The sequence below is a fragment of the Amphiprion ocellaris genome, chromosome 16 (genome assembly GCF_022539595.1).
Source record: "Amphiprion ocellaris isolate individual 3 ecotype Okinawa chromosome 16, ASM2253959v1, whole genome shotgun sequence".
NCBI lineage: Eukaryota > Metazoa > Chordata > Actinopteri > Pomacentridae > Amphiprion > Amphiprion ocellaris.
This window is the reverse complement of record NC_072781.1, coordinates 21,345,420-21,373,156: the sequence shown is the minus strand read 5'-3', so window position 1 is coordinate 21,373,156 and position 27,737 is coordinate 21,345,420. Positions and strand designations below refer to the sequence as shown.

The following is a 27,737-nucleotide window of genomic DNA, read 5'->3' as shown; positions in this document are numbered from 1 at the left end:
TTCAGCTTTAATTTGAGGATATTTACACCCAAATCAGGTGAACAGTGTAGGAATCACAACATATTTTATATGTACCCTCCACCTCTTAAGGAACCAAAAGTTATTGGATAAACTAACATAATCATAAATCAAATTGTCACTTTTAATATTTGGTTGCAAATCCTTTGCAGTCAAAAACAGCCTGAAGTCTGGAACCCATAGGCATCACCAGACGCTTGGTTTGGTGCCTGGTGATGCTCTGCCAGGCCTCTACTGCTGCTGTCTTCAGTTCCTGCTTGTCCTTGGGACATTTTCCCTTCAGTTTTGTCCTCAGCACATGTAATGCAGCTCAGTTGGGATCAGGTCAGGTGATTGACTTGGCCATTGCTGAACATTCCACTTCTTTCCCTTAAAAAACTCTTTGGTTGCTTTCGCAGTGTACTTTGGGTCATTGTCCATCTGCACCGTAAAGCGCTGCCCAATGAATTCTGAAGCACTTGGCTGAATATGAGCAGATAATTTTGCCCAAAGCACTTCAAAATTCATCCTGCTGCTTTTGACAGCATTCATATCATCAGTATATGTAACAGAACCCGTTCCATTGGCAGCCATACATGCCCACACATTACACTACCACCACCATGCTTCATTGATGAGGTGGTATGCTTTGGATCTTGAGCAGTTCCTTCCCTTCTCCAGACCCTTCTCTTGCCATCATTCTGGTACAAGTTGATCTTTGTCTCATCTGTCTATAGGATGTTGTTCCAGAACTGCACAGGCTCTTATAGATGTTTTTTTTTTTTTTTTGGCAAACTCTGATCTGGTCTTCCTGTTTTTGAGGCTCACCAATGGTTCACACCTTGTGGTAAACCCTTTGTATTCACTCTGATGAAATCTTCTCTTAATTGTTGACCTGGACACAGGTATGCCATCCTCCTGGGGAGTGTTCTTGATCTGGCCAGTTGCTGTGAAGGGGCCAGATCAAGGAAAGGATTCTTCTGTCATCTACCACACTTGTTTTCCGTGCTCTTCTGGGTCTTTTGCTATTGTTGAGCTCACCAGTGTGTTCTTTCTTTTTAAGCCAAACATCTGATTTGGCCACACCTAATGTTTTTGCTATCTCTCTGATGGGTTTGTTTTGATTTTTCAGCCTAATCACGGCTTGCTTCACTGATAGTGACAGTTCTTTGGACTTCATATTGAGAGTTGACCTCACCAGATTCCAAACCCAAATTTTTTTTTTTTTTTTTTTTTATTAGTTTATTTAATAGGGACAGTGCATATTAATGAACACATGCAACAATAGCAGTGTAAATATGCCAGATTATAGCAGAAATGCTAATTTCCATCTGTAGTCCCCAGGCAGGTGACAGAAAAAGAGAAACACATCACAATACAAACAAAAGAAGAGTTACACTAAAAATTCCAGACTTGAAATGAACTCTAGACCTTTTATCGACTCCTTGTAAATGAAATAATGAGGGAATAACACACACTTGGCCATGGAACAGCTGAGCAGCCAATTGTCTTTTGCTCCTTTTAAAAGGTGGAGGGCACATGTAAAATGTGTTGCGATTCCTAAACTGTTCACCTGATTTGGATGTAAATACCCTCAAATTAATGCTGAAAGTCTCCAATTAAAGACCATCCTGATTGTTTCATTTTAAATCCATTTTTGTGGTGTATTGAGCAGAAATGATAAATTGTGTCAATGTCCTAATATTTATGGACCTGACTGTATACTTTATCTGTGAGCAGCCATTATGTTTTTTCTCATCAATGTGCAGTACTCTACATATGAGAGGATCTAAAACCAAGGCATCATGTGTCTCACCCTAATCAGGTGTCCACTGCGTATTCTTTCCCCAAGTGAGTTGCACCCTGGCTGGCAACCACAAATCTGAGCTTTCTTTGTCAATAATGTAAAATGTGCATTGGTAAAGTAATGGTCAACAGTAGAGGAAATGGATATGCATAGGTGCTTTCTTTTTTCTAGGAATGTTCAGTTCAATGTCAGTGACACACACTTTCCTAAATTTCCTGGCTGTCTCTTAATACTTTGTTTCTATCATGTTGTTGACTTTGCTTCCTCTCTGTGAATTATGACAGATTCTTGCCATGTGTGATAATAAAAAAAATACCACTTTTAATATTGTAAATAGAGCATGGACTGGAAATGCTTTGCTTTGGGACACCATTAAAATCTGAACATGTTGCCGCCTCTGCCTTAAAGTTAATCAGTTCTTTGTTGCAGTTTGAGAGCACAAAACTTTTTGTCCACTTTCCACCTGGACGACTGCTGGATCTGCTTGTAAAAGTTACTCTAGTGGGGAAAGAATTTATTGTCATGCTTTCATTACATCCACAAAATGCATCATTTGTACATTTAAATAGCACTTAGGAGCTAATATTGCAAACAGACTTTAGATTCAGTGAAATAATTTCTGCTCTTTTCATACAGGGCAAGCCCGGGGAGCCAGGAAAACCAGGAAAAGACCCAAGGGTAAGCACTGGTTTAGTGACTCCTCCACTTCTATTTTTTCAAAACTATCTCATCAGTGAAAGTTTGCTGAGGTGACATTAACTTGTGATTTCTACATTGTTTTTGCAGCTTATACCAGGACTAAAGGTAAACACATTTCTTCTCTTGTCTAAACAACAATATCAAAATGCTGAAGAAACTTGATTAGCATCACTGTGGCCTCTCTGGCTGTCCTTATAGTTATTACAGAAAAACATGCTTTGGCCCAAATAAAACAAGTCACATGGATCAAGTCAAGATCTTTCCACTAGGCCTCAGTACAGCTGCTCTGAAGTTCAAACAACCCATTTACACAACAGAAATACTCTAGAGCAGATCTCCACATGATGCATTAATTGTCATGGGTTATTTAAATGCAGGAATGTAGATTGTGAGGTCAGAGAAATGAGTCCTGTAAATACTTCTCGCTGTGGAAAACAAGCTGAATCTCACAGCAGGAAGTGATTCATACTATAGAAGGATTAAGCATCAGGATTATTAGCTGAGCAGTTCTATCAGAAAAGCATCAAAGTGGAAAACATGATTTCAAAGCCTTCATATTAAGCCTCAACCATCTACTTGTCTAAACTTCAGTTTTAAAAAAAGGGTAATTGAAGTCCATTCTGTATGTAACTTTTGAAAAAGGATATGATCCGTTGAAAACAAAAAGTAATTGTACTGGTTTGGACTTGTGAAATTCAACACACAATCTACTGTTCACATTGTCTAATGAGCAACTGACTACCATTTCCCCACTAATCACTAATGGTGGATGTGGTACTGCATAGATTAATGCTGAAGCACAAGGAAGCATTCTTTCATTCTTTGCTCTCTTGCTTTGTCTCAAAAACATCCCATTTTGTAGCATACCAATCTTTCAACAGGTAGTTTATAAAGAAAGTAGTTGTCCAACAAAGTCCTACTTGAAGAACCTGGGTTCAACAAATCATTTGCCCCTTTGCTTGTGTTGTGACGATTGATGATCTGTTCACTGTTTATCAGCTTTCTGTGAATCAGTGTTCAATTCATATTCGTATTTTCTCTATTCACAGGGTGACCGAGGTGATGTAGGCCCACAAGGTCCTGAAGGCCCAAAGGTATTTTACTTTCTACCATTATCCCATTTAACTGAAGTGTTTTGTGTTTCAGTGAGGTTCAGGAGAAAACATTAGCATTAGACTCTAAAGAATTACGCAGAATTCTTTAAATCTGACCTAACCCCTCAAGCCCTCAGCTCTTTCTGGAAATTTCCACTTGCGAAAGATTCCCAAATTCAGTCAACAACAGTTCCATAGCCATAAGGCCACCATAAACAACCTTGGGATCTATGGGTCAGAGACACTGGGGAGAATTTTGAAACGTACTAACTGTCTTTGTTCTCATCCCGAGACCACTAGGAGAATGTAAAAGCTCAGCAAAAGAGACACCTTTCGTTCACCTAATCACAACTGAATTAGGGTGTACAGCCACAACATTAAAAGCACCTGTCTAATATTATGTAGATTTCTCTTGTGCATCTAAAACAGCTCTGACATGTTGAGGCTCAGATTGCAGATCCACAGACCCTGGAAGGGGTGCTGTGGTATCAGGCACCAGGACATTAGCAGCAGATCCTTAAATCCTTTAAGTTGTCGATGGATCTTAGTTCTTTTCCAGCAACATCGCACAGATGCTTGATTGAATTGAGATCTGGGGAGTTTTCAGGTCAAGTCAACACCACAAACTCTTTGTCATGTTCCTCAAACCCTTTCAGAACATGTTTGCAGTGAAGCATTGGAGCATTATACTGCTGAGAAAGACCCCTGCCATCAGGGAAAGCTGTTTTCGTTCACGAGTGTATATGATTTATAACAATATTTAGGTAAGGTTTTATGTCAAAGTAGCATCTACATAAATGACAGGACCCCAAGATTTCCCAGAAGAACATTGCTGCCAGCTTACCATTTTCCAATAGTATGTCCTGCTCCCCTCTTCCCATCAGTTAAATGAATGCATACATCTGTCCACCTGGCATAAAAGAAAACATGACTCATCTGACCAGGCCACCTTCTTCCATTGCTCCCTGGTGCTGTTCTGATGCTGTCATGTCCACTGCAGGTGCTTTCAACAGTGAATAGTGTAAGGGGCTGTGGCTGCACTATGGAGCTTTGATGGCCTCTTCATGACATCTTACCTATCTTCAGTAATTTTTGCAGGCAAAATATGGCAAAAAAAAATGAAAATACAGCACATGGTTCCTTGCAACAATGCCGAAGTATGCCTTGAGTCACAGTCAAATCGCATGGATGGAAAGCAGGTTTTGCTCTTTGTTTTGTCGTGTAAACAAAACTACTACAGACCCAGCAGACAAACACAGAGTGTTTTAGCACAGTGTATTTTGTGTTTTGTTCTCAGAGGCATCATCTGGCCCTTCACAACAAGCTACGCATTTTTTCATTTATATTAAATTGTAAAAACAGTGCATTAAATTCGTCTTTGGGAGTTGCATAGATATGATATCGTATAAATACCAAGGCCCTGACCTTACAAAATGGTACAGGTAGCATCTGCTGACACATTAATGGTTTTGATATTTATTCAGTGGAAAGTGTGTGCTGGGTTATTGTATGATAGTCTCCTTCAACAACAGTGTAAATGTTTAGTACACACACATGCACACAAAATTGTGTTTTCATCACTTTAGAGAACATTACATTGATTTACATGAATTTCTAAACACTTACCATGACCATAACTACTGCATCTCTAACTGCACTATTAGATCTGAAATTAAACACATACTCTCCCTAATATTAAACCAGCTCTAAAATTGAAAGATTTATTATAAAGGATCTTGTTTTTTGTTCAAAATGCATGTCCCCACAACGTGACTCTGTAAACAGATTCATGTCCACACAGCATGAGTAATACAAGTACACACACACACACACACACACACACACACACACACACACACACACACACACACACACACACACTGCATGGCTGGCAGCTTAAAAGTTCTAACTTTGTCTTTGAAGCTGTGTGCGGGGCCATGTGAGCTATGTGTTCTACACTCACCTCATACTTGTCCTTCCCAACTTCAGCCATTGCTTAACACACTTTCTCTAGAGGACACATGCATACAAACACACACATATGTGTTGCGGTTAACTGAAGCCATTATATGTCATTACTAGAGTTGGGGAGGCAGTGTAGATGGTATTTTGAGAGATGTCAAAAATGTGAAAAGAAAAAGGAAAACAAAAATACAAAGCAGACAAAATGAAGATAATATAATAGTAAAGATTAGGGTAGCATGTTTTTAAAAAGTAAACAAGTCTGTGATAGGTCAGAGAAAGGGTTTTCTCAGGCAGAAACTAAAACTTTGGTAAAAGGAGGAGGAACATTACTTGAATGATATGAAGAAACTTTAGTGTATATTGAAAAGGCATTAAGTTACTTGAAGGCTCTGTTGATCACTAAGTTTCTCTGTCTTCTGTTTGGTGCTGACCACCAGTGGTTTTAGTGCACAGAGCACAATAGCAGCAGTGAAAACCAAAACCGTGAGCTGAAAGAGGCAAAAAGGCTAATCTTATTTTTTAGTGTAAGTGTGATCTGCGGTCTGTACGCTGTCCGCTCAGAATGACAAAATTGTTTAGTTAGGGTGAAAACAGAACTTAAATACAATGTTGCTACAAACTATGTGTATGTAACATTATGTGGCAAAACCACAGTGGTTCATCTGATCCTCGGTGCAAGAGTGACTCCTTTTGTATTACTCAGTTACTTTATTCATTGTTTTTAAATAGATTTTAAAAATTAGCAGTGCTTTAAAGATGCAACATGATTTTAGTATGATATATATGAAGTGAACTGCGAGCTGTGCTTAGCGTCACGTGTTTGATTCCCAGTGAAAACGTAGTGACCTTTTCAAGTTTTTACTGCTGCTTTCCTGAGGCTGGGACCGCTGGAACAACCTTGTTGCTGTGAGCTTCTGCGAACTTTATTGTCATTTAAAATTCAGCTGTTCCATCTCGCTTTGTTTTTTTCGCGAAATCAGTCCAAAATCCTGTTTCTGTTTTCTGCCACGAGGTTCATGAGCACCAAGGTCGCTAAGGGGACAGAGGAGAGGCCTTTGCAGGAGCTATCTAGCTTTTTCAGACACGTTGCAAATTACAGTGCTTACTGAGGACCTTGTGCTCCATCTAGTGGACCTCTGTGATTGTTGTCAGTAATTACAATATTTATCTGTGCTTTGCTTCACAGGGAAATAAAGGAGACCAAGGAATTAAGGTGAGTTTTTTCCCTTTAATTTTTGTCGCCAAACGTTGGAAGTGGCCATAAATAAAAGATGATGCTTATTTTTCATGTTATATTGACATAGACAAGAAATCTCAACACCTTCCTTTCTACCCTGACCGAAGTATAAACTATAGTGATGAGATTGATTTATTAATTGGACTTTTTTTTTGACAAAATAATCTTCACTCAACAGTCATCTGCTGGATTTTTGTGGTAATTAGCAGATGAAGCTTGTTCATTTGCTACAGAGATGCCCATTTGTTTTGTTAAATTATTCTATTGAAACATTTCATTTTTTTGGATAATTTAGTCCAATCTGATTTAAATGATAGAACAGAAGAATTATCTGAACAATAAAAGAATATTTAATCTGTATTTTATCTGTGCAAGATTCAAAATCATCTACAGTAGTTTGGAAATATATGTTTCTCTATATGACAGTAATTTCTGTCAGTCATTGTGAGTGGCATGAAAGCTTACACAAAGAAGAGCAAATTCAAAATGGAAATTTGGAAGTTTGATAGAGCAATGTTCTCATCTGTTGCAGAGCTGACATTAATGTAGTCTGAAATCTGATTTAAAGATTGTGTGATGTGGTCTATAACTTGAGAAAAAGTCAAAATGTCTGCCTATGTATCACAGAAATAAATTTTACTTTAGTTTTACACACTTGCAGATATAATGAGATCATCGTGAACCTTGCGCTGCTTGTATCTGCGCTACCAAGTATGTCAATTGTTTGGTACAAATAGAAGACCTTCGTGTCTCATTGTTTACAGTTTGCTCACTTGGGTGCTAACTTAATTATGACTTAGGTTTGGGAGTTTTGCTTTATAATTTAATAGAAAGAGACATTTCATTAACCTCCTAAGACCTGAGCTTTGGTGGGGCTTGCATTTTAGATTGCTAGTTATTTGGAATTACCAATTATTTGGAGTAACAAATAAATATAATAGTCTGATACGATCTATTATCTTATTATTATATTTTATTATTATTACTATTATTACTATAACTATGACTAACCCAGGTCTTACGCGCAAATCCAAATCATATTACAGCTGGAATAAACTTTGGGTCTCCATTTTTAGCAAAGGTTAACATTGAGGGACCTTACTTGTTCTGTCTGCATGAATTCTCTACCACTACTGGCTACTTTTATAATTATTTTCCAAGTCAACCACTATCCGCTTTTGTCCAGAGACCAACATGATAGAGGGCCCCTGATGTCATCTCTAAAGATTTAGGTATCCTCCTGTTAGGTCACTGTCAAGAAAGAGCACTCCCTTTTTTCCCTGGAGTTTTGGCTCATCCTTTTGATTTTCCCCTGGTTGAAAGGGTGTGTCTGCTTTTACTGCCCTGCTGCTTCTCTGAACTGATGTTTCCATCCACACTGTAGGGAGATGAAGGAAAGAGGGGTGTCCCAGGAGAGAGTGGAGAGAAGGTAGATTGAAAGCTAAGCGCAGAGTTGTGCGTGTGGCATGTTGAGGTTTATTTATGCATGGCAAGATCCCAGATGTCACTGCTGGAGTCCGGATGATTGCAACTTGTTTTAAATAGTGGAACGCCTCTTTAGATGTTTTTAGTGAGGAGCTGCTGTTGGTCTTTGAACACAGAAATAATCTGGAACCATGCATAAATTTAAACCCACTGTGAGGACATGAAGTAACTCTGTAATGGTTTGGTAATATAATCAATATTATATAATGTTTTAGGGGCTTTTTCTTAGAATAAGCACCTTTTGTAAGATGTTTTGTTTTTGTTTTGAGCTATGGATATGCTTCAAGAGCTTGTTTTTGGCCTTATTTATATTCTAAATGCTACCATTGGGCCCTCTAAATCATTGAAATAATGAACGTTGTACTTTGCTCAGTTACCACCAATTCATCCCCTAATACAAAACTACATATCACATTCTACAAGAAATGACAGCCATCTTTGTTGTAATAATGCCAAATTCCATTTTCCACCAGTCGTGATAAAATTTTGATTTAACATTCATAGGAATTAGCATGGGGCTGCACGGTGGCTTAGTGGTTAGCACTTTCATCTTGCAGCTAGAAGATCCCCGGTTTGCGTTCCGGTCTTTCCAGGATGTTTCTGCATGGAGTTTGCATGTTCTCCCTGTTCATGCGTGGGTTTTCTCTGGGTACTCCGACTTCCTTCCACAGTCCAAAAACATGCTGAGGTTAATTGATTATTCTAAATTGTCCGTAGGTGTGAATGTGAGTGTGATTGTTTGTCTGTACATGTAGCCCTACGATAGAATGGTGATCTGTCCAGGGTCAGCTGGGATAGACTCCAGCTCCCCCGTGACCCTAATGAGGATTAAGCGGTGTATAGATAATGGATGGATGGATGGATGGATAAGAAATAGCTTCCAATGAACAACAGAGACAACTGATGAGCTTTTTTTTTTTTTTTTACGTGTTTTAACCAGTCTTAGATTATTGCCCAAGCCCTGTCTGTCAGTATCTCTGCCACAATAAGTCCACAGCGTCCTTGCCTCTAAATCAATTAGCAAACCTATTTCTCTATTTTCCATACTTCTTCTCTGATGAATTCCAGCACTTTAGGAGTCCCAGTTGACGTGAACTTAAAGCTTCCCTTTGGCAGTTGCATGTCAGTAGAAGTCGCAGACATACATACGCATGTTTTCTCCATCAAGTATTTCAAACTGATGAGGGAAAGAGGAAGAAAAAGTCAAAGCAGAAAAACGTGCATATCCCTGGGTATCCACAGGAAACAGCAATCTTAAAAGACTTCTAATAATAAAAAGGAAGCGATTTTGCAGACTAATGCTTCAATGTTAAAGGATGGTCCCCCAAGGAGTTGAGGCTTCAACTCAGGGGAAATCTGTTCTATTCACAGAAAGCTGACTGCTAGTGCCTTGTGTGAAATACAGCAAAGCGAGCCAGGTAGAGGTTTTGCGGCATACCCAATAACCATTAATATCTTCATGATGCTGACCACAAATGATGACTTCTCTGGACTTCACCTCTTCACTTCCAAAGCACCCAGCAGGCAAAAGGCACATGTTCAGCCATTAAGGAAACAGACGCAACTAGTACCTCAAAACTTCATCCCATCTGTCACTGTGCTTAAATACTCTATTGCTTTGCTTTAGGCTGATCTAAGAGCTTTCTTTGAAAGCGGTTTTAATTTTACTTTTTCTGGTGGACGTGGGAGGAATAATAGACAATGATGATGAAAGTGAATTGACTGACAGACCAAAGTGTATGTCAACAGTTGCACTTGTTTGATTAAAAAGGCATCTCTGCCTCCTTTCATTGCAAATGAGAAGCGAGGAGGTACCCACCTCGATGAAATGATATTAGCAGACGGAAAGGTTCTCTCTTCACCCACCTTTTTGGGTTAGTCAGATATCTGTAGACAACAAACAGAAATCCAATGTTACTGTTGATGTACAACCAAGAGGACAGAGGAATAAATGCAGACACCAAGGCAGAATAGGACAAATCAAAGTCTGAAAAGGTGAAGGCACATGTACCAGATCATGAGGTGGGTTTATCAATGAAGCCTAAGTGTCAGGAATGGAATACAGGCAGGCAAATACAGGTACAGAAACAAGTAGCTAGAACAAACAACACAGATAATGAAGGGAGCAGAAAATTATGGATCGAGTATGTATGGATTTTAGCTAATGTAGGAAACCAGAAACACACAGAGGACAATTGCTGGACATGACAGTTGGTTGCTAGAACCAACCTAAGCGGTCTGATCTGGTAGCTTTGTGGTTGAACTAGACCACTCGTACCTCACACAGCTCTTCATTGTTGCATGTTTTTGTAATAATGACACTATTCTGACTGACAATTAAAATTGTGTAGGACACATACTGTTTGTTACAGTTTGCTGATAAAAAACGAAAAAAACATCTGATGAGCTTCTTGAGAGCAGTTTGGCATTGATACATTTTACCATCATTATTTCCAGTGACGTAGAGTGCTTCACTTGTATATTACCTATTAGCAGGGAGTAGATGAGTTTTAATATCTTTCCTCTAAAGCGTTACAAAATTATTTGGCTGCAGCACAAACATGAATTAACTGATCCTGCAGCATCATTGGAGGATGATGAGTCTCATTAATTATTAGGGTGACTGACTGTTTCAAACTCATCCATCCTTATTTTTCCCTTTGAAGTTAAACCCCTGTTGCTGCATGGCTTCAATAAAGACCTTATCAAATCGATAAATCATGATTTGACTTTACAGTGTGACACTTCCCTGTGAGCTTACAGCAGAGATGTTAAAATAGTAACACAGTAGATGGAGACACTTTTGAGGCAACAAAACAAACACGACAAGTTAAGCCATGGATCAAAGATTGATGTTTCCTCTTTGTGGGAGTTTTATGATGGGGAACATCTCTAATGAACTGTTCTATTTGTTTGGAGCCTTCACTGCTCAGGTCTACCTAAGAGTAGCAGGGTTAATGAAGGTCCAGCAATGCTTTCATCTGTCCACTAGTTGAACTCAACGGATGTAGGATGTGGGCATAAGCCACTGCTCATTTCAGTTGGCTATGTCCTTCCTTTCACTGTCTGTGTGTTACCGCTTTCTCCACAATGGGAAGCTACAACTTCAGCGCAGCACTCTATCACACTGAAAATTTCAAGTTTTGCTGAGGATTTGGATTATGCTGTAACACAACAGCTATAGCTGTCACTAATTTGAGGGAACACCGACTTCCCATTCTTTGTTCACAACACAAACATTTATTTTTGGTTGTGGGTGGCACATAACAGAAGCTCACCAGTCACAATTTTTCATTTCATCTTATACTTTTATATACTTTTATACTTATACTTTATACTTTTATATATATACTTTATTTGGTTCTGAATTATCAGTGACTGTAGTGGCTTGGAGGCACTGTGGCCTTGCAGCTAGAAGATCCCCGCATCGCGTCCCGGCTTTCCCGGGATCTTTCTGCATGGAGTTTGCATGTTCTCTCTGTACATGCGTGGGTTTTCTCCGGGTACTCCGGCTTCCTCCGAGTCCAAAAATATGCTGAGGTTAATTGATAATTCCAAATTGTCTGTAGGTGTGAGTGTGAGTGTGTACAACCTGGACTGGTGACCTGTCCAGGGTGTCCCCTGCCTTCGCCCCGAGTTAGCTGTGATAGGCTTCAGCCCCCCTGCAACCCCAATGAGGATTAAGCTGTGTATAGATAAAGAATGGATGAATTATCAGTCCCAAACTGTCAGACATAAATGTTATTTTGTGTCCCGCAGCAGGGATTTTGTGTCTCATTTGTTTTCTGTCTCTTTGTAGTTGCTTTGTGTCTCTTGTTGTTGTTTTGCATTTTTTCATGGTCATCAGCATCCATGGTTATTTTCTGTATCTTTGCAGTCTTGTTGTACCTTTTTGGGCTGTTTTGTGTCTCTTTGCGGCAACTATGCATTTCTTTGTGGTGGTTTTAGCAGTTACTTGAGGTGTAACCTATGCCCAGAGTCCCCTGAACTGTTGGGCCCTCGGCCAGACATGTCTGTTTAGTAAACAATCAATATCAGTGCATGAGTATCTGCTTTCTAACGTGTTTGTGTTTGTTTGTTTTTTTATATCTTGAAGAAAACAATGTGTCTTAACTGTTTTCCTTTTCTTTTCTTTTTTTTTTTTTTTTACTATCATGGTCATTATAGGGAGAGCCAGGTTTCCCAGGGGCTCCTGGGATTAAGGTAAAGTCATTTTTGAGCAGTATGTTTGGCAGTTATATACACAGTCAGATCTGCAGGTCATAACTGTCTTTCTTCCACTGCAAAGGGTCAGGCTGGCATCAGTGGTACTCCTGGCATCCCTGGCAAGAGGGGTTATAGGGTAGGCCTGGAATTGAATGAACATGTCGTCTGGTTGTTCCTCTGTCAGTCATTATTATTGCTCTAGTAATTGGATATCTGTAAAGTCTGATATTAATCAGGTTATTTTGTGTTTGTAACTTCTCAAAGTACCAATTAAGTCACAAGTGTTTTGTTGTACCTTTCTACCCTGGAAGTTATGCTTCACTTCTTGTTTGCTGATGTGCTGTGTCCTTTATAATGGATTTTATAATCACCCTTAATCACCGGTTCAAAATTGGACTGGCTATTCGTATTATCACAAAATCTGTTCATACCATACAGTATGTGATTTCTAACAAGACTCACACATGCATTCTTTGATTCATTCTGAATTGATTCATACTGAATCAAAAAAGAATGGATTGTCAGAGGCCATTCTTGGATGTGCTGTGATCTGAACTGGTGTGGAACAAATTATTTTAACTTCCTGTTGACTAACTTTTTTTTTCTGAAGATGCTCACAGTCTCCATTAGTGGAAAGAATTTGCTTGGTTGTCAGGGAGATAAAACAAGATCCATATTTCTTCACAGAGCAGGTATACTGTAGATTACAAATCAGGTTTGGGAAGGCAACCGAGGCCAGTGGATGTTGAGACTCTCACCTTGACTAAAGACTAGGATAGACACAAGGATCACCACTGGGTCCCCGTTACAGTTTGTGACTGGACTGTAAGAACAGATATCCAGAATCTCAAGTCATGAGAAGTCAAACCTTATTCAACACCACTAGTGTACAGCATCGACACAGCATCATATGTGACAGCTGTGGGAAACACTGCCACGGTGAAACAGCAAGGAAACTGATTCGACACAAACATGATAACCTGTCTTTTAACTAAAAATCAGAACCACTCACAGTATTTACTGGGATGAGGCCAAAAGTTTTCTAAGCTGGACTTTGTAGACGACTGGAGAAGGATCAAGGCAGACATTCACATCTGATGTCAAAGACCATTTTTGAACAGAGACAGAAGTTACTGTCAAAGTCTGTGTTATTGTCATATGCAACAAATTAACCAACGCTCCATACATACGGTGCATCATGACAGTATAGCTATCCCTATGACAACTGAGCAACATTGTTTCACTGGTGAACACCATGGAATTGCAGACAGAAGCTCTGGAAAAGTAACTAGCAAGTCAACAATGAGTCAGGATTTGTTTGATCAAATTGCATGAGGTGACATGGTCACTGGACAAAACTTTTAGACCATCTTACCAAGTCAAATTCTGTCATTGTTTGATGTTCATTTTTTGTTAATGCGTTCACATTAAACAACAGTGTGCCTATTGTGCGAATCACCATTGCTTCAGTCAGTTGTGTGAACTACCTCAAGATATGTGGAGGTTGTTATTGATTTGTTACCTATTGTATATGAGCACTCGACTTTTAATCTCCTATTTTTTTTATTTATTTGTCAGTCATTTGCCTACAATATTTACAGTAGATATAAGGAATACCTGGCAACTGTGGAAACATTTTCTTTTTTGGTCAAAGTCTATTAGTTACTGTCTAGTTAAATAATAATTTGTGTGCAATCAGTTAAGACTTCTTTCTCTATGTGTCTCAGGGGGAAAAGGGAGAGCCGAGCATGACAGCCCAGGGAATTAAAGGAGAGCCAGGTTCACCAGGGCTGCCAGGCCTAATAGGATCCAAGGTGAAAGGAAATAGTTTTGTTGGTCAACATATGCCTCCTCAAGCAATGCCTTCTAAAATACTAAGTATCGTAAAACTTCTGCAAAAGCCAGTGCTCAGTGAAGTTACAGTTTAACATTATTTTTACAGGGTGACAAAGGTGACCAGGGCGAAAAGGTAAGACACTTAAACAACTTTCCAAGTACAAACATAAACGGAGTAGATTTTTAAACAGATTTGACTGAATTTGATTTAACCTCTAGGGGGAAGTAGGCCCTGAAGGCCCAGCTGGACCAAGAGTGAGTCTTCCCTGGTGGTTTTATGACACCACGTTGCAAATATTGCGTATAGTGCAAATGAACTCCAGTTTTTAAAATTATGTCCACGAATTTTACAAATGGTCTATTTTGCCTTACAGGGTCCTCCAGGCCCAACTGGGGAGCCAGGAAAGGCTGAAATTCAAAACAATGACAATGTATGTCACTCTTAATTAGTTGAACTTTTCTTAGATGGAGGAAAAATAAAAAATAAAATAAAGTGGTATTAACTCATTGTATTCCTTCCCAGGATATCCGCAACATACCCCTGATGGTAAGTACTTTCGAGAGTTTATGACAACAGCTGCATACACACTACTTCTATTACTTCCGAGTAATAACATGATCTCCTTTCCTCCCAGGGTCCCCCTGGATTACCTGGACCTCCAGGGCCCTCTGGACTCCCTGGTACCAAGGTAGGAGAAATTTTAGACTGAAAATTGACATGTGGTGCTCTAACCCTATTCTGTTACATACCAGAATTCACATGTGAGCTATAACAAGATTAACCTGTTCGTATAATATATGCTTTTGAGCCACTATTCCCCATGCTGGATTGCTTGTATCCCAGGTTTTTGTTCCATTTTTTTTTTTATTATTTGAAAGACTACCAGGAATGACCCAAGGATTACATTGTAATGCAGAAACCATTCTAATTGTACTTCAGTGGTGCAGCTTCTCTGTGGCCATAGTCAGGCAAACTTCAACTCTATATAAAACATATGCAGCACTTACATTCATTTAGATGAGATCTGTTGTGCACTACAGTGGCTCCATGTAAAAAAAAAAATGCAGGTTCATTAGATATACACAGGTGTGTGTTCCATGTGCACTACTTTTTAATGTAAATGCTGTATTTCTATTGTTTATTTTGCAATAGTTACACCAAAAGATAAAAAATCCTGTCTGTGGGTATTGTCAAACACTGTGTCAATTGCTTGGTAATCCAGTCTCGGTATGTTCTCAGGGTGAAGTTGGTCTACCAGGTCCACCAGGACTGGATGGAGAGAAGGTAAGTACTGCATATTATTTACCAGGCAGATTTACTTTAATTGTGAAAGTCTACTAAGCATGAGAGTAATGATTAAAGTTAGAAATTAGATTTGATGTAAATATATGTTTATCTTGAAATATGTTTTTCTCTTACTAATGTTTAACTAATTGAGGCAACTTTCATCTCATGTGTTCTCAGGGACCCAGAGGGAAGCCTGGAGAGGCCGGTCCTGCAGGCCCAGCTGGTCCCGAAGGTCCCAGAGGAGAGGGTGGTGTCATGGGCTTCCCAGGACCCAAGGGAGACAAGGGAGACATGGGTCCATCTGGATCACCTGTGAGTGATTGTGTTAGCCACACACCACACCATATCACACCACCCCCTGGGGTTCCGCAACTAAAGCTTGAGTCCTGCATCTGTTATTATTCAGAGGGAAGGCCTTGGTTTTTACAGCTGCCCTCTTATTATCTAATTAGAGACTCACCAGCTTGGAAGAGACCCCAGGAATGACACTGAGTTCAACATTTAATTCACTGTGGCATGGATCCCAAATGTGCCCCCATATAAAGAGCTCTGCTATTTGTAGCTATGAAAGCCTATGTAGCTATTTGTAGCTATGAAAGTAAATGCAGCTATTTTTTTTTATATGTATGTTTCACAGTTAGCTCTGACCTATTAAAGAAGACATTTGCACTTGATCATGATTTTTTTAGTTGTTGACCCAAAAAAGCATAATTGTAATTGTTGACAATTAGCAAATTCCCTCTGTTTGACCTGTGCTATGTGGTTTATGATGTATGCTAAATGGTTTTGAATCACGAGCTGGATGCTCAGTTTTCTGTTCAAAGACATATCTTTCAGAGCTGATCACATATTTTCTCATCATGTGCTTGAATTGTGCAGTTCCATTTATCAAAATATCATTTGCAGGCATATGAACATGTTAGTTAATGGATCCCTCCTTTTGTGGAAACATACAAGTGCATGTGTGGAAGGATGCTGAGTGATGGTAGAACATATAAATTATTTTTGTAGACAAAAAAATAAATAAAATGCTCCTTTACACGTGAAATCCCTTGTTTCAAATGTTAAAATAACATATACAAGGATTATTAGAAAAAAAATTTTCAAGTACCTCTGAAATTTATGGGAAGATAAAGTATTGCAAGTAGTGCAAAATAGAAATACTCAATTACAGTACAAGTACCTTAGATTTCTGTACCCAAGTATAGTACTTATTTGCCTTTCTCCATTATTACTAGAAGTACTCCAAACATGATGTCTTGGCAGAACTGCTACACTGGGTGTGTGGCTGGATGCTGTTGAGGGGTTTGTCATTCAAAGCCACATAATTCTCAATTGTCATCATTGGTTGTATAAGAATTACAAACCACTACCCTGATCCTCAGGACCAGCATCAGACAGCTGACACTGAGCTACACAATAAACAAAATAGGCCAAATAGGCATTACAAGTGCATGATTAGAGCCGATGGGCACTTGAAAACCATATGAAAAAAGTTGCATTAATCTTTACCTGCTGTATAGTTTTGGTAATGAACACGCTGACTGGATAAAAACAACACATTTTCATCTGTCTATTATGTTTTCTTTAAGTACACATTACCTCATCAGTCCCTGAATTCAAATGTTCTGCCCTTATCGTGATGTCTGTCTCCCCTTCCTTGTTCTGTAGGGTTTAGATGGCCCTACAGGTGAAAAAGGGGCCACAGGGTTCCCTGGCTCTATTGGATTACCTGGCACAATGGTACGCAATGATGCCTCTCAGCCTGCATCTTTCCGGATACAGTGTCTGATGTGGCAAAGGGGGAACAGTGTAATACATTTTGTATTCACCCCAAGTGCTGTGTGAAGTTTTTCAACCACTTAATAGTTTGTATGATGAAAAAATTTCTCAACTCTGTGTGTCTATGTTTTTGCCATGTATTGTCACAGGGACCTAAAGGTGAACCTGGAAATGGAGGAAGGTCAGAAATGGTAAGTGTCAGTCATAAACTGACACGTCTGGTCAGTGCACTTTGTGTTATTTCAGAGCACATATTTTCTGAACTGAAAAATCTTGCTTGTGTTTGTCTGGGTCTTTTTTTAGATCTATGGTCCTCCAGGACCCCCAGGACCTCCAGGACCAGTTGGCCCAGCAGTGAGTCAAATATGCCATTTAACTTCTAAATCTGTAGACTAAAGGCCCTGCATTGTCATAATGGTGTTTTACACTGTAGTCGAGTTGCACCTTAAAAGGTGCATTAGGAAAATGAAAGAGCTGTAAATCAAGCAGTTCTGCCCATACTGTTCTGAATAGGTCTAAACTGGTAAAGTAAGTGCAGGCTCTTTAATGCAGAAATAAATGTAACTTAATGTTGCCTGCATTGAAAAGTGGTATTTAAGAGTCGAACGCTATTGAAGGTAGACAATTTACAGAACATTAAAACCATCAAAGATTCAGATAGAATGCAAGTGGAATTTTCTGCACATTGTTCAACATTTATCTTAAGTAGAAGTGCCATCGTTTTGGTTACATTTGTCCTCTGCCATAAGTTCTACCTATCCACTAAGTTTTCAAGTGATCCAGTTCATGCTGAAATACAACTTGTTGTTTCTTTAGGTCTTGGGAGCGTAGGTACCATTTCAGTGTTTAAGGGTCTGCTGTGTTTTATTTTCATTGATTTGCAAAAGGTCTGATTTGTTCCAGTTAATTTTCTAAAGTATATATAAAAAAAAATCCCAATGCCTCAATGATTTAATTAGAGATACATTTATGAAGTGGAATTTATTCATAAAAACAAAAAACCCTTCTATATTCTTTTTTCTGAACATTCAGATTTCATTTACCAAAAATATTTAAAAATTTTTTTTTCAATCTTCACAGTCCTTAAAAGTAAATGAAAAATCATTTACTTTGCAACAACAGCATAGTTGGTGTCAGTAATCACACTGTTTTCCATTTTCCATCCAGGGATCTCAAGGATCTTCTGGGCCTAAGGTGAGATTCTGTTTTCACAAAATACAGCCTCACATTATAGCAAATTTGCCTCCAATTTGCAGTACACAACAGACCTGAGTACACCTCTATGCAATATCACTTGTATAAAATCTATAATTGCATTTATTCTATGTTGAACAGTAGAGTATTTCCTCTTTTTTGCCAATCAAAAACAAGTGCTTCACATTTGACACAGCTCAGACAGTGTGAAATACTTTGCATAGCATTAACTTCTAAAGAAAGCATCCAAGAAATAAAACCCTTGCTTGCACTTTAGTACAAAACTGCAAAATGAGTGAAACTTTCTTAACAAACATGAAAAGAAGCCTAATAAACATTGGGAGCACATTCTTTGGTCAGATAAAACCAAGGTAAATTTATTTGGCTCAGATGGAATCCAGCATGTTTTGCGTGGGTACACAGTCCCAACAGTGAAAATGACATTAATAGATGGCAGTATGAATGCTTGTGCATGTACTAAAATGCCGGCTGACAAGATGATTCTCAGTCTGCAGAAGATTAACAGGAGAGGCATATTCCAGCATCACAACAGTCCAGAACATTTTCCAAATTTACAGTTTCTACCAAAGAAAAAAGACAAAAGCTATGACCTGGCCAAGTATGTCCACTGACGTCATTTTAAGGTTACATGTAGAGAAATGAACCTTCCAGCAAAGAGCAGCTGAAATGGCAGAACATCTCTCGAGACATCCTAAATGTTGAGGAGGATTGGGTCTGTCTCAACAAACTAAAGCGGGACATACAGAGTTTTGAAAAAGAAAGACATCAGTCTCAGTACTTACTTTTGTAGCATTCCATTCCTACTGTGTGTTTTTTTGATATAGTAAATCTAAACTTTTGGTTTTAAATTTTGTATATGAGTTAACACCCCACTGGTCTACTTAAAAGTAGTGCAATTACTCTGGGGTGATAGAGTTTGGAACCATTTGACATTTAAATGATATTGCACAGGTCTGTACTCATTTTTTGTTTTATACTGTATGTTTTCTACATCATAGCCATTCTAAAATGGCATGAAAGTGTAAGGATGAAATTTTATCCCACCCTCTTTCTCAGGGAGAACCAGGCATAGGCATCAAAGGAGAAAAGGGAGCGACAGGTCAGAAGGGTGACAAAGGAGATAGAGGCCATCTTGGACTCCCCGTAAGTACACTGGACTCTCTTCACAGTCACCTCCATTCATGTGTCAGTATAGAAGAATTATTCGTCATTATGCTGTCATTCAAAATCCTATTCAAATGTTGTCAAATGTGCTTTTATACTCTGCAAAATGGTATCTATCCCTTTGGGGTTTTCTATTCTTTGCTCTTGGTTTGCACACACAATCAAAAATCATTTATGTGCACATTATACAGTCTCTCTCAGGTGAACATCTTGTTTCTACTATGTCTGTATATTCCCAAGTTTGTCCCCTGGGATTTGAAATACTACTAAATACAGTGTTTACATGATAGCGACATGTTACATCGTTTGTCGTACAGTAGATACACTACTGTTCAAAAGTTTGGGGTCACTTCGAAATGTCCTTATTTTTGAAAGAAAAGTACTTTTTTTCATTGAAGATAACATTAAATGAATCCAAAATACAGTCTAGACATTGTTAATGTGGTAAATGACTATTCTAGCTGGAAACAGCTGATTTTTAATGGAATATCTCCATAGAAATACAGAGGAACATTTCCAGCAACCATCACTCCTGTGTTCTAATGCTACATTGTGTTAGCTAATGATGTTGAAAGGCTAATTGATGATTAGAAAACCCTTGTGCAATTATGTTAGCACATGGATAAAAGTGTGAGTTTTCATGGAAAACATGAAATTGTCTGGGTGACCCCAAACTTTTAAACAGTACTGTATGTACAATACATATTGAAACGTTCTACAGTACAAGCAAACTCTTAAATGTTTTTTGTACTAAGTACAAAGTAAATTTTAAGGGCTACTAAAAATTGTTGAATACTTCAACCAGAAAATTACTTAACAGAGTTGACTTCAAGTTTCTGGCTGCATTAACCTGATATAAAAATGTTAAACACCAAATGTTTACATTTTAGTTATTACTAGTAAGTGTCATTTATTTAGTGTGTGCCCTGGAACGCTGTATTGTGTTATTAATTCATGTCATATAACTTGCAGTGTTTCTATATGTGCATGTGATTTCTGTAATGTTTTTGATCTCACAATCATCATCAGTGGATAGGGTTGGCTTGGTTTAGTAACTGATGAAGGCCATGAGATGCGAAGCTCCATAAAACACTAGACTTTAGATCTGGAGTTGAGTTTTTAGATTTTTGTTAAACATGGATCAGTGCTTAAACAAAGACAGATGCCAAATTGTCAGTGCCAGAATAAGCCTGGTGACCCATTTTTTTAAAACAGTTACCAATTTCAGTAATATGCCTCAGTTGTATGTAGGCTGCATGTAACAATACATACTTTGTAAGGGCAGTTGTAGTGAAGTTAAAAGATAAAGTATGTGATGTAGAATGCAGCTCTAGTTATAGTATTACTGTGAGCAACAACATGGCTGTAGACTTGATGTCACTCACTTTACCTCCACCTCCACCACTTCTACCACCCTTCATTTGTCATCACCTGAATGTGTTGTTGAAGTCACTTGAGTCACAGCTTCACCCACCCCCACTCCACCACCACCTCCCCATCCCAACCCCCCTACCCCATCTTCTTCCCACCATCTCCCCCATCATCTCTGCTCTCTAACTTTGTACAACGCCATACAGGGGGCTCATGGGTTAGACGGCAGACCGGGTCCAGTGGTGAGTGGCGCAAGTCCTGTTCCGGTCCCCTCGCCCTATTCCACCTCTTTCTCCTCCTCGTCTTCCTCCTCCACCACCTCCTGCTACTGATTGCTTGATGTCTACCACGTCTGCTCGTCATGTCTGCTTGCTTTTTTTGCTTCACATGCTTGTCCTCTGTCTCTTTTCCTTCCTTAAGAAGTCCTATCAATGACAGGACTGTTCAGGATTGGGTTCTGAGGAAACATTGGTATTGAGCTTCTACCTTCATATCAAACATGGCAACTGTTTACACTATATGTGAGGTATATGCCTCCATATGTAAGGACTCCCTCTAACAATCTGTGTTCCATAGCACCTGAACAAGAAACCCATTAGAACTAGCCATTATCTGTCTATACCTGACTGATATTAGCGTAGTTTTTTTTTTTTTTTTTTTTTTTAATAGTTGTTCCCATTCACATAGGTTTCCCAGCACAGAATACTGGCAAGACTATTTTACAACTGTATGTAATGTCCCACTCACTAACTCACTACATATCTGTATATGTAGTATAGCAGAGTACTGACCTCAAAAACCCAACCAGATCTTGTTTTGAAGCAGGCTTATGAAAGAGTTCTGGCTTTATTCTCTTTAGTTTCCCAGGTTTCAATGTCCAACACTTCTACCTGCTTTCTTAATAACTTAAGGACAACGTCCCTTTTACATTTTATGACCATATATCAAAGATGTTTTACATTAATTAGGTAATGGATCCACAAAATGCAATGGCTCTTAATGAAAACTATCCACAGGAAGTGACTTTTTGTGTCATTTATATGTATAAAACAGCAAGTAGAAGACATTGGATTCATTTAATACATTTATTTAGTAGTGACAGTGATGTGGCTGTTTGTTTTGTTTTGCACAGTTGCTTTTATTTGATAGTTTACAAATTGAGCACCACAAAAGTGTAATTTGTTATCTCCAGATAATGCCATAAGTGCTTTGTGGGTTTAAGAAAACATTATAATACCTTATTATTTGCCAGGAAACTGTGGTTACTTTGGATTTGTGGTTTTATTAATCTAGATGTGTAAAATTTTCAATTACTTAAGGCTAATTTTATTTCTTGCTTTCCTGAAATTTATTTATTATCTCCTGCCACTCCTAAACTACCACTACCCTTGAAGTAGAAGTTGCCGAGTCATTTTGAATTTTATATTTGGGTCATTCCATCTCAGATCATTTCATTTTTACATCAATTTCAACAAGATTGACCCACTTTCAGCAAGTTTGTTTGCATACTTAAATTTATGGCTAATATCTCAAGATTTACTGTTAATTAATTAATTCATAATCCACAATATTAGACAAGCAGATCCAGTAACTTCTGATTATGGGTAAAAAAAAAATAAAGCACTCATGAAAGGTCCCATCTTAGACCACACATTAACAACTTTATGTAGCTGTATGTCTCAATAAGAAATACTTAACCACAATAATAATATATATATATTTAAAGTTATTTTCAATTCCTTTCATAACTGCAGGTATGCAGGTATGACAAGTTGTACCCGGTAAATTAAAATATTGCTAGATAGTCTAATCCAAGTCGAACAAAATTCTGGAGTTCCAAATGGTTCCCAAAATGTAGCAACAAATAAATATTGGCATGTTGTGTTATTTTTCATATTTTTAATTTTCCAGTTAGTATTTTTTTTTGTAATGGTAAGTTTATCTCTCTCTCAGATTACATTTTTATTTATTTTTTTTATTATCCCTTATTAATCCCATGAGGGTAAATTCAGATTTTTGCATATCCCCTAGTATATATATAATATATATAATTGGGGGGGGGGGGGGTCAGAGCACAGGATCAGCCATAGTACAGCACCCCTGGAGCAGGAAGGGGTCAGGGCCTTGCTCAAGGGCCCAACAGTGGCCACATCGGGGTTTGAACCACTGAACTTCAGATCAGTAGTCCAGAAACTTAACCATTGCGCCACCACTGCCCCCTGTTGATAATCTGATGTACTTTTGTGAGCTAGACTTTAGGGGTATATTTATTCTCAGGATTGTTGTGGACACCACTGGAATCAAAATGGATTCTTGCTTTGTGTTCCATTGGTAATAAACTCAGCCTTCTAGAACAATGTCACAATATTTTACAGAGAATATACATGTACTCACAGTTAAAGTGAGAGTGCATGTATAGTTATAGTAGCTGATGAAGAGTTTCCCCTCACACATATTTTCCAATAAGTGTATGAATTCAGTAAGTGCAACAGTTTTTTGAAATAGGTTTCTCCATACTACAAAGTGGGGTCAGACGGTGAAATATATGACCATAGTAAAAAATATTTTTCTAGCTATGTTGGGAGAACCATTTTGAAACTCCAGAACTTTATTCTACTTGTGTTAGGCTACCGAGGAATACTTTTGTTCACTTTCGTTTTTGCGGTACAACTTGTCATAGCTGCTACTTGTCCCGTATTGTAGATTCTGAATCAATGGCATAGTAAGCATGGTAAGAAATAAGTGACATTTTCAGGTTTTTATGTTGAACAGTTCTTGAGATATTGTCGTTCAAACATAGTCTCATGTTCCAATTAGCAAAACAACTTCTGAAAGAGGGTTGATGGGAAACATATATATATATATATATATATATATATATATAAAAATAAATATGTACACACCAATCAGGCATAACATTATGACAACTGACAGGTGAAGTGAAAAACACTGATTAGTAGGCACCAAGTGAACATTTTGTCCTCAAAGATGATGTGTTACACAGCGCAAGGTTCTGCAGTGGTCAGTATCTATCAAAAGTGGTCCAAGGAAGGAAAACAGTGGTCGGCTGCATCATAGGAGGTGATGAGTCCGCTTACCGGGATGAGGTGCAACAGCTGACGGTGTGGTGTAGGGACAATAACCTGCTCCTGAACACATCCAAAACAAAGGAGCTCATCATAGACTTCAGTAATAACAAAACGGACTTTCAGCCCATTCTCATTGGTGGTACCTATGTACTTCCACTTCCTGGGAGTCTACATCGAGGACAAGGTGACCTGGAATAAGAACACTACACAGCTGGTAAAGAAGGCACAAAAAAGACTCTACTTCCTGAGAATCCTCAGGAAGAACACCATCAGCCAGAGACTGCTTGTGTCCTTTTACTGCTCCACCATGTAGAGCATCCTCACCTACTGCCTCTGTACGTGGTTTGCCAGCTGCACAGTGGCAAACAGGAAAGAACTCCAGAGGGTCACCAAAATGGCTGAGAAGGTCATTGGATGCCCTCTGCCCACACTGGAGGACCTTCATGGCTCCTACTGCCTCAGGAGAGCCAACACCATCCTGAAGGACTCCTACCACCCGGGCCACTTCCTGTTTGAGCTACTGCCATCGGGCAGACGGTACAGGGCCATCAAAACCCGGACAAATAGACTTAAAAACAGCTTTTTTCCAACGGCTGTAAGAGCCCTAAACAACACTGGTCCATAATACGTGCAATATATGCAACTGTCACTACCTCGTGCAATATTCAATATTCATCCTGTATATACGAACTACAATTTTTCTCTGCTCTTATGTAAATACCTCAACCCGTGTTTTAACGGTGCCTTTTTAATTTTAAATCCATCTTGTCATTTTGTGTTTTTGTTTTTATTATCACAAAGCCTTTATATATATTTTGTTATTTGCACTGTATGGCCTGCACCTTACCTTTCGTTGCACTTGTTGCAATGACAATAAAGTGAATCTGAATCTGAATCTGAACAGCGCTGAACCGGTGACAGGATCATGGGCGGCCAAGGCTCATTGATGCACATGGGGAGCGAAGGCTGGCCCTTGTGGTCTGGTCCAACAGACCAGCTACTGTTGCTCAAATTGCTGAAGAAGTCACAATACACAGTGCATCACAGTTTCTTGTATATGGGGCTGCATAGCCGCAGACCAGTCAGGGTGCCCATGCTGACCCCTTTGCACCAACAATGGACACATGAGCATCAGAACTGGACCACAGAGCAATGGAAGAAGGTGATCTGGTCTGATGAATCACATTTTCCTTTACATCGCATGGATGACCGGGTGAGTGTGCATCGCTTACCCGGGAAACACATGGCACCAGGATGCAATATGGGGAGGAAGCAAGCCGGCGGAGGCAGTGTGATGCTTTGGGTGGTGTTCTGCTGGGAATCCTTGGGTCCTACCATCCATGTGGATGTTACTTTGACACGTACCACCTACCTAAGCATTATTGCAGACCATGTACACCTTTTCATGGAAACGGTATTCCCTGATAGCTGTAGCCTCTTTCAGCAGGATAATACCCTGTGCCACAAAGCAAAAATGGTTCAGGAATGGTTTGAGGAGCACAATAACCAGTTTGTGGTGTTGACTTGGCCTTCAAATTCCCCAGATCTCAATCCAATCCAGCATCTCTGGGATGTGCTGGACAAACAAGTCCGATCCATGGAGGCCCCACATCTCAACTTACAATACTGAAAGGATCTTCTGCTAACATCTTGGTGCCAGATACCACAGCACACCTTCAGGGGTCTAGTGGAGTCCATGCCTCGATGAGTCAGGGCTGTTTTGGCAGCAACAGGTTGACCAATGCAATATTAGGCAAGCGGTCATAACTTTTTGCCTGATTGGTGTATATCTATGTATATCTTGCAAGTACCATTTTAAATATAATGGTTTATGATTTTAAAAAATCAAGCAAATAAGAGATGGTCAAGAAGAAGGTTGATGATTTGAGATGGATTAACTGCTTTTTGATACTGGTTTCCAGTACTGCATAAATCGTCAGTGCTCAATCCTGCCTAACAGTTTCCTGCCTCCTGATCCTGTACCAGCAGTGGGCTGCAAAGTTGCCATTACTACGAACTATCCAGAAGTAGTGTGCAGAGATGCTCATGCTGCATGTTGACATGTACACCTGGACAGCTGTATTCTGTACAGCTCTTTACATACTGGATATGCCTGAGATACACAGTCTTCTTCTCCAATCCTGACAACGAACAGCAACCGTTGACATTTTATTCATTTTCTCTCTTTTTTAACAGTATGGACAGTAGTTCAACAAGCTTGGCCTGTTAGTGCTACATGTGTCAGCAGAAAATTACATTGTAGGAGTATTTTATAACCCCAGATTAGTGGAAACATTTGTTCTTACTGGTCCAAGACAATTTTATGACACCTGTTCAAGCCCATCAGTGAGCTTGTTGATTTACTGATTTAAGGAACGTAATGATGATAATTTCTCTACTATGCTGTTCCTATTTGCCCATACTTATTCTCTCTGTTCTGTTTTAAAGGGTCTAATAGGACCATCAGGTGTGCCAGGGCCAGCCGGACCAAAGGGAGAGAGAGTGAGTTTTGTTTTTATTGTTGTCCTCTATTTTTATTATAAGATACACATAAGGAGAACAAACAATTGGATTTTCTCTCATCAATACAGGGTGAAAAGGGAGATGCAGGATTACCAGGACCAATTGGGCCGCAAGGCATCCCTGTAAGTCTTAAATTCCATTTTACATATTGATGCCAACTCATTAGAGGTGGTTAACAGAGACTTAACTTTTTGTCATTTTATTTATTTATTCACACTTTTATCCACATAAAAATGTTGTCATCATTTAATTTTTGTGGTCAATCCAAAGACAGTTGTGTTACAGCACAGGCAGAGCTATTAAAATTATATTTTATTTTGTCTGATGGATATAGTTACCACTAAGCCATGACACTGGATTATATTTGTGTTAAATTTCAACTATTTCATTTTAAGTGACAACAGTCTCATTCTAGCTGTGTTTCCAAGATGTATTTTGATGCACATTTTAAAGTAACGCAAAACAAAAAGTTAATGGAAATCTCAACGATCAACAAAACTTATTTTAGGAGGTTGTGGACTTCATGGACTCGTCTTCACCTCCGAACAGCATTAAACATGGTTAATGCCAGCTGAACGAATTATTACAATGTGCAATATAAAATACTTACTGAAGGCATCTTTCCATTTTTCTCTTGTATATGGTCAAAGATTTGTTTGTTTCTTCTTCTATAGTGACTGGAAAAAAAATGGTTTTCATTTACATTTTCTTCAACTTGGTTTATTACAGCTATGTGAAACATAACCTTTACTGCCACCCTCAGACAGCACTACGCAGTCTGGGCCTTTAACTGACAATTACTTGGAAACCCATTTAACAAGAAAAGCGCCTCAGAGAGCAAAGTACTCCGCTGAAAAAATTTGTGGCAGAAATCACAGCACTATTGAATGTGGCCATTTAATATAGATGTACCCACAAACAAAATAACCTTGCGCTGAGCACAGGCGTGTGTTATGCATGTGTACGTTATGTACAGATA

General features: G+C 38.9%; 1 protein-coding gene across 1 annotated transcript in view; it reads left to right on the top strand.

Annotated features, from left to right (window-relative positions):
* The window catches only part of col13a1 (collagen, type XIII, alpha 1), an 83,628-nt gene that overhangs the window by 32,547 nt on the left and 23,344 nt on the right, over positions 1–27,737 (top strand). Inside the window, exons 14-36 of the mRNA XM_035942022.2 lie at positions 2,441–2,482; positions 2,591–2,608; positions 3,553–3,597; positions 6,749–6,775; positions 8,184–8,228; positions 12,452–12,487; positions 12,573–12,626; positions 14,218–14,304; positions 14,433–14,459; positions 14,546–14,581; positions 14,701–14,757; positions 14,850–14,873; positions 14,962–15,015; positions 15,567–15,611; positions 15,792–15,926; positions 17,286–17,357; positions 17,546–17,587; positions 17,700–17,750; positions 18,564–18,590; positions 19,668–19,754; positions 21,353–21,388; positions 26,684–26,737; positions 26,827–26,880. Coding sequence (XP_035797915.2) covers positions 2,441–2,482; positions 2,591–2,608; positions 3,553–3,597; positions 6,749–6,775; positions 8,184–8,228; positions 12,452–12,487; positions 12,573–12,626; positions 14,218–14,304; positions 14,433–14,459; positions 14,546–14,581; positions 14,701–14,757; positions 14,850–14,873; positions 14,962–15,015; positions 15,567–15,611; positions 15,792–15,926; positions 17,286–17,357; positions 17,546–17,587; positions 17,700–17,750; positions 18,564–18,590; positions 19,668–19,754; positions 21,353–21,388; positions 26,684–26,737; positions 26,827–26,880 — 1,155 coding nt within the window. The remainder of the gene's footprint in view (positions 1–2,440; positions 2,483–2,590; positions 2,609–3,552; positions 3,598–6,748; positions 6,776–8,183; positions 8,229–12,451; positions 12,488–12,572; positions 12,627–14,217; positions 14,305–14,432; positions 14,460–14,545; positions 14,582–14,700; positions 14,758–14,849; positions 14,874–14,961; positions 15,016–15,566; positions 15,612–15,791; positions 15,927–17,285; positions 17,358–17,545; positions 17,588–17,699; positions 17,751–18,563; positions 18,591–19,667; positions 19,755–21,352; positions 21,389–26,683; positions 26,738–26,826; positions 26,881–27,737) is intronic.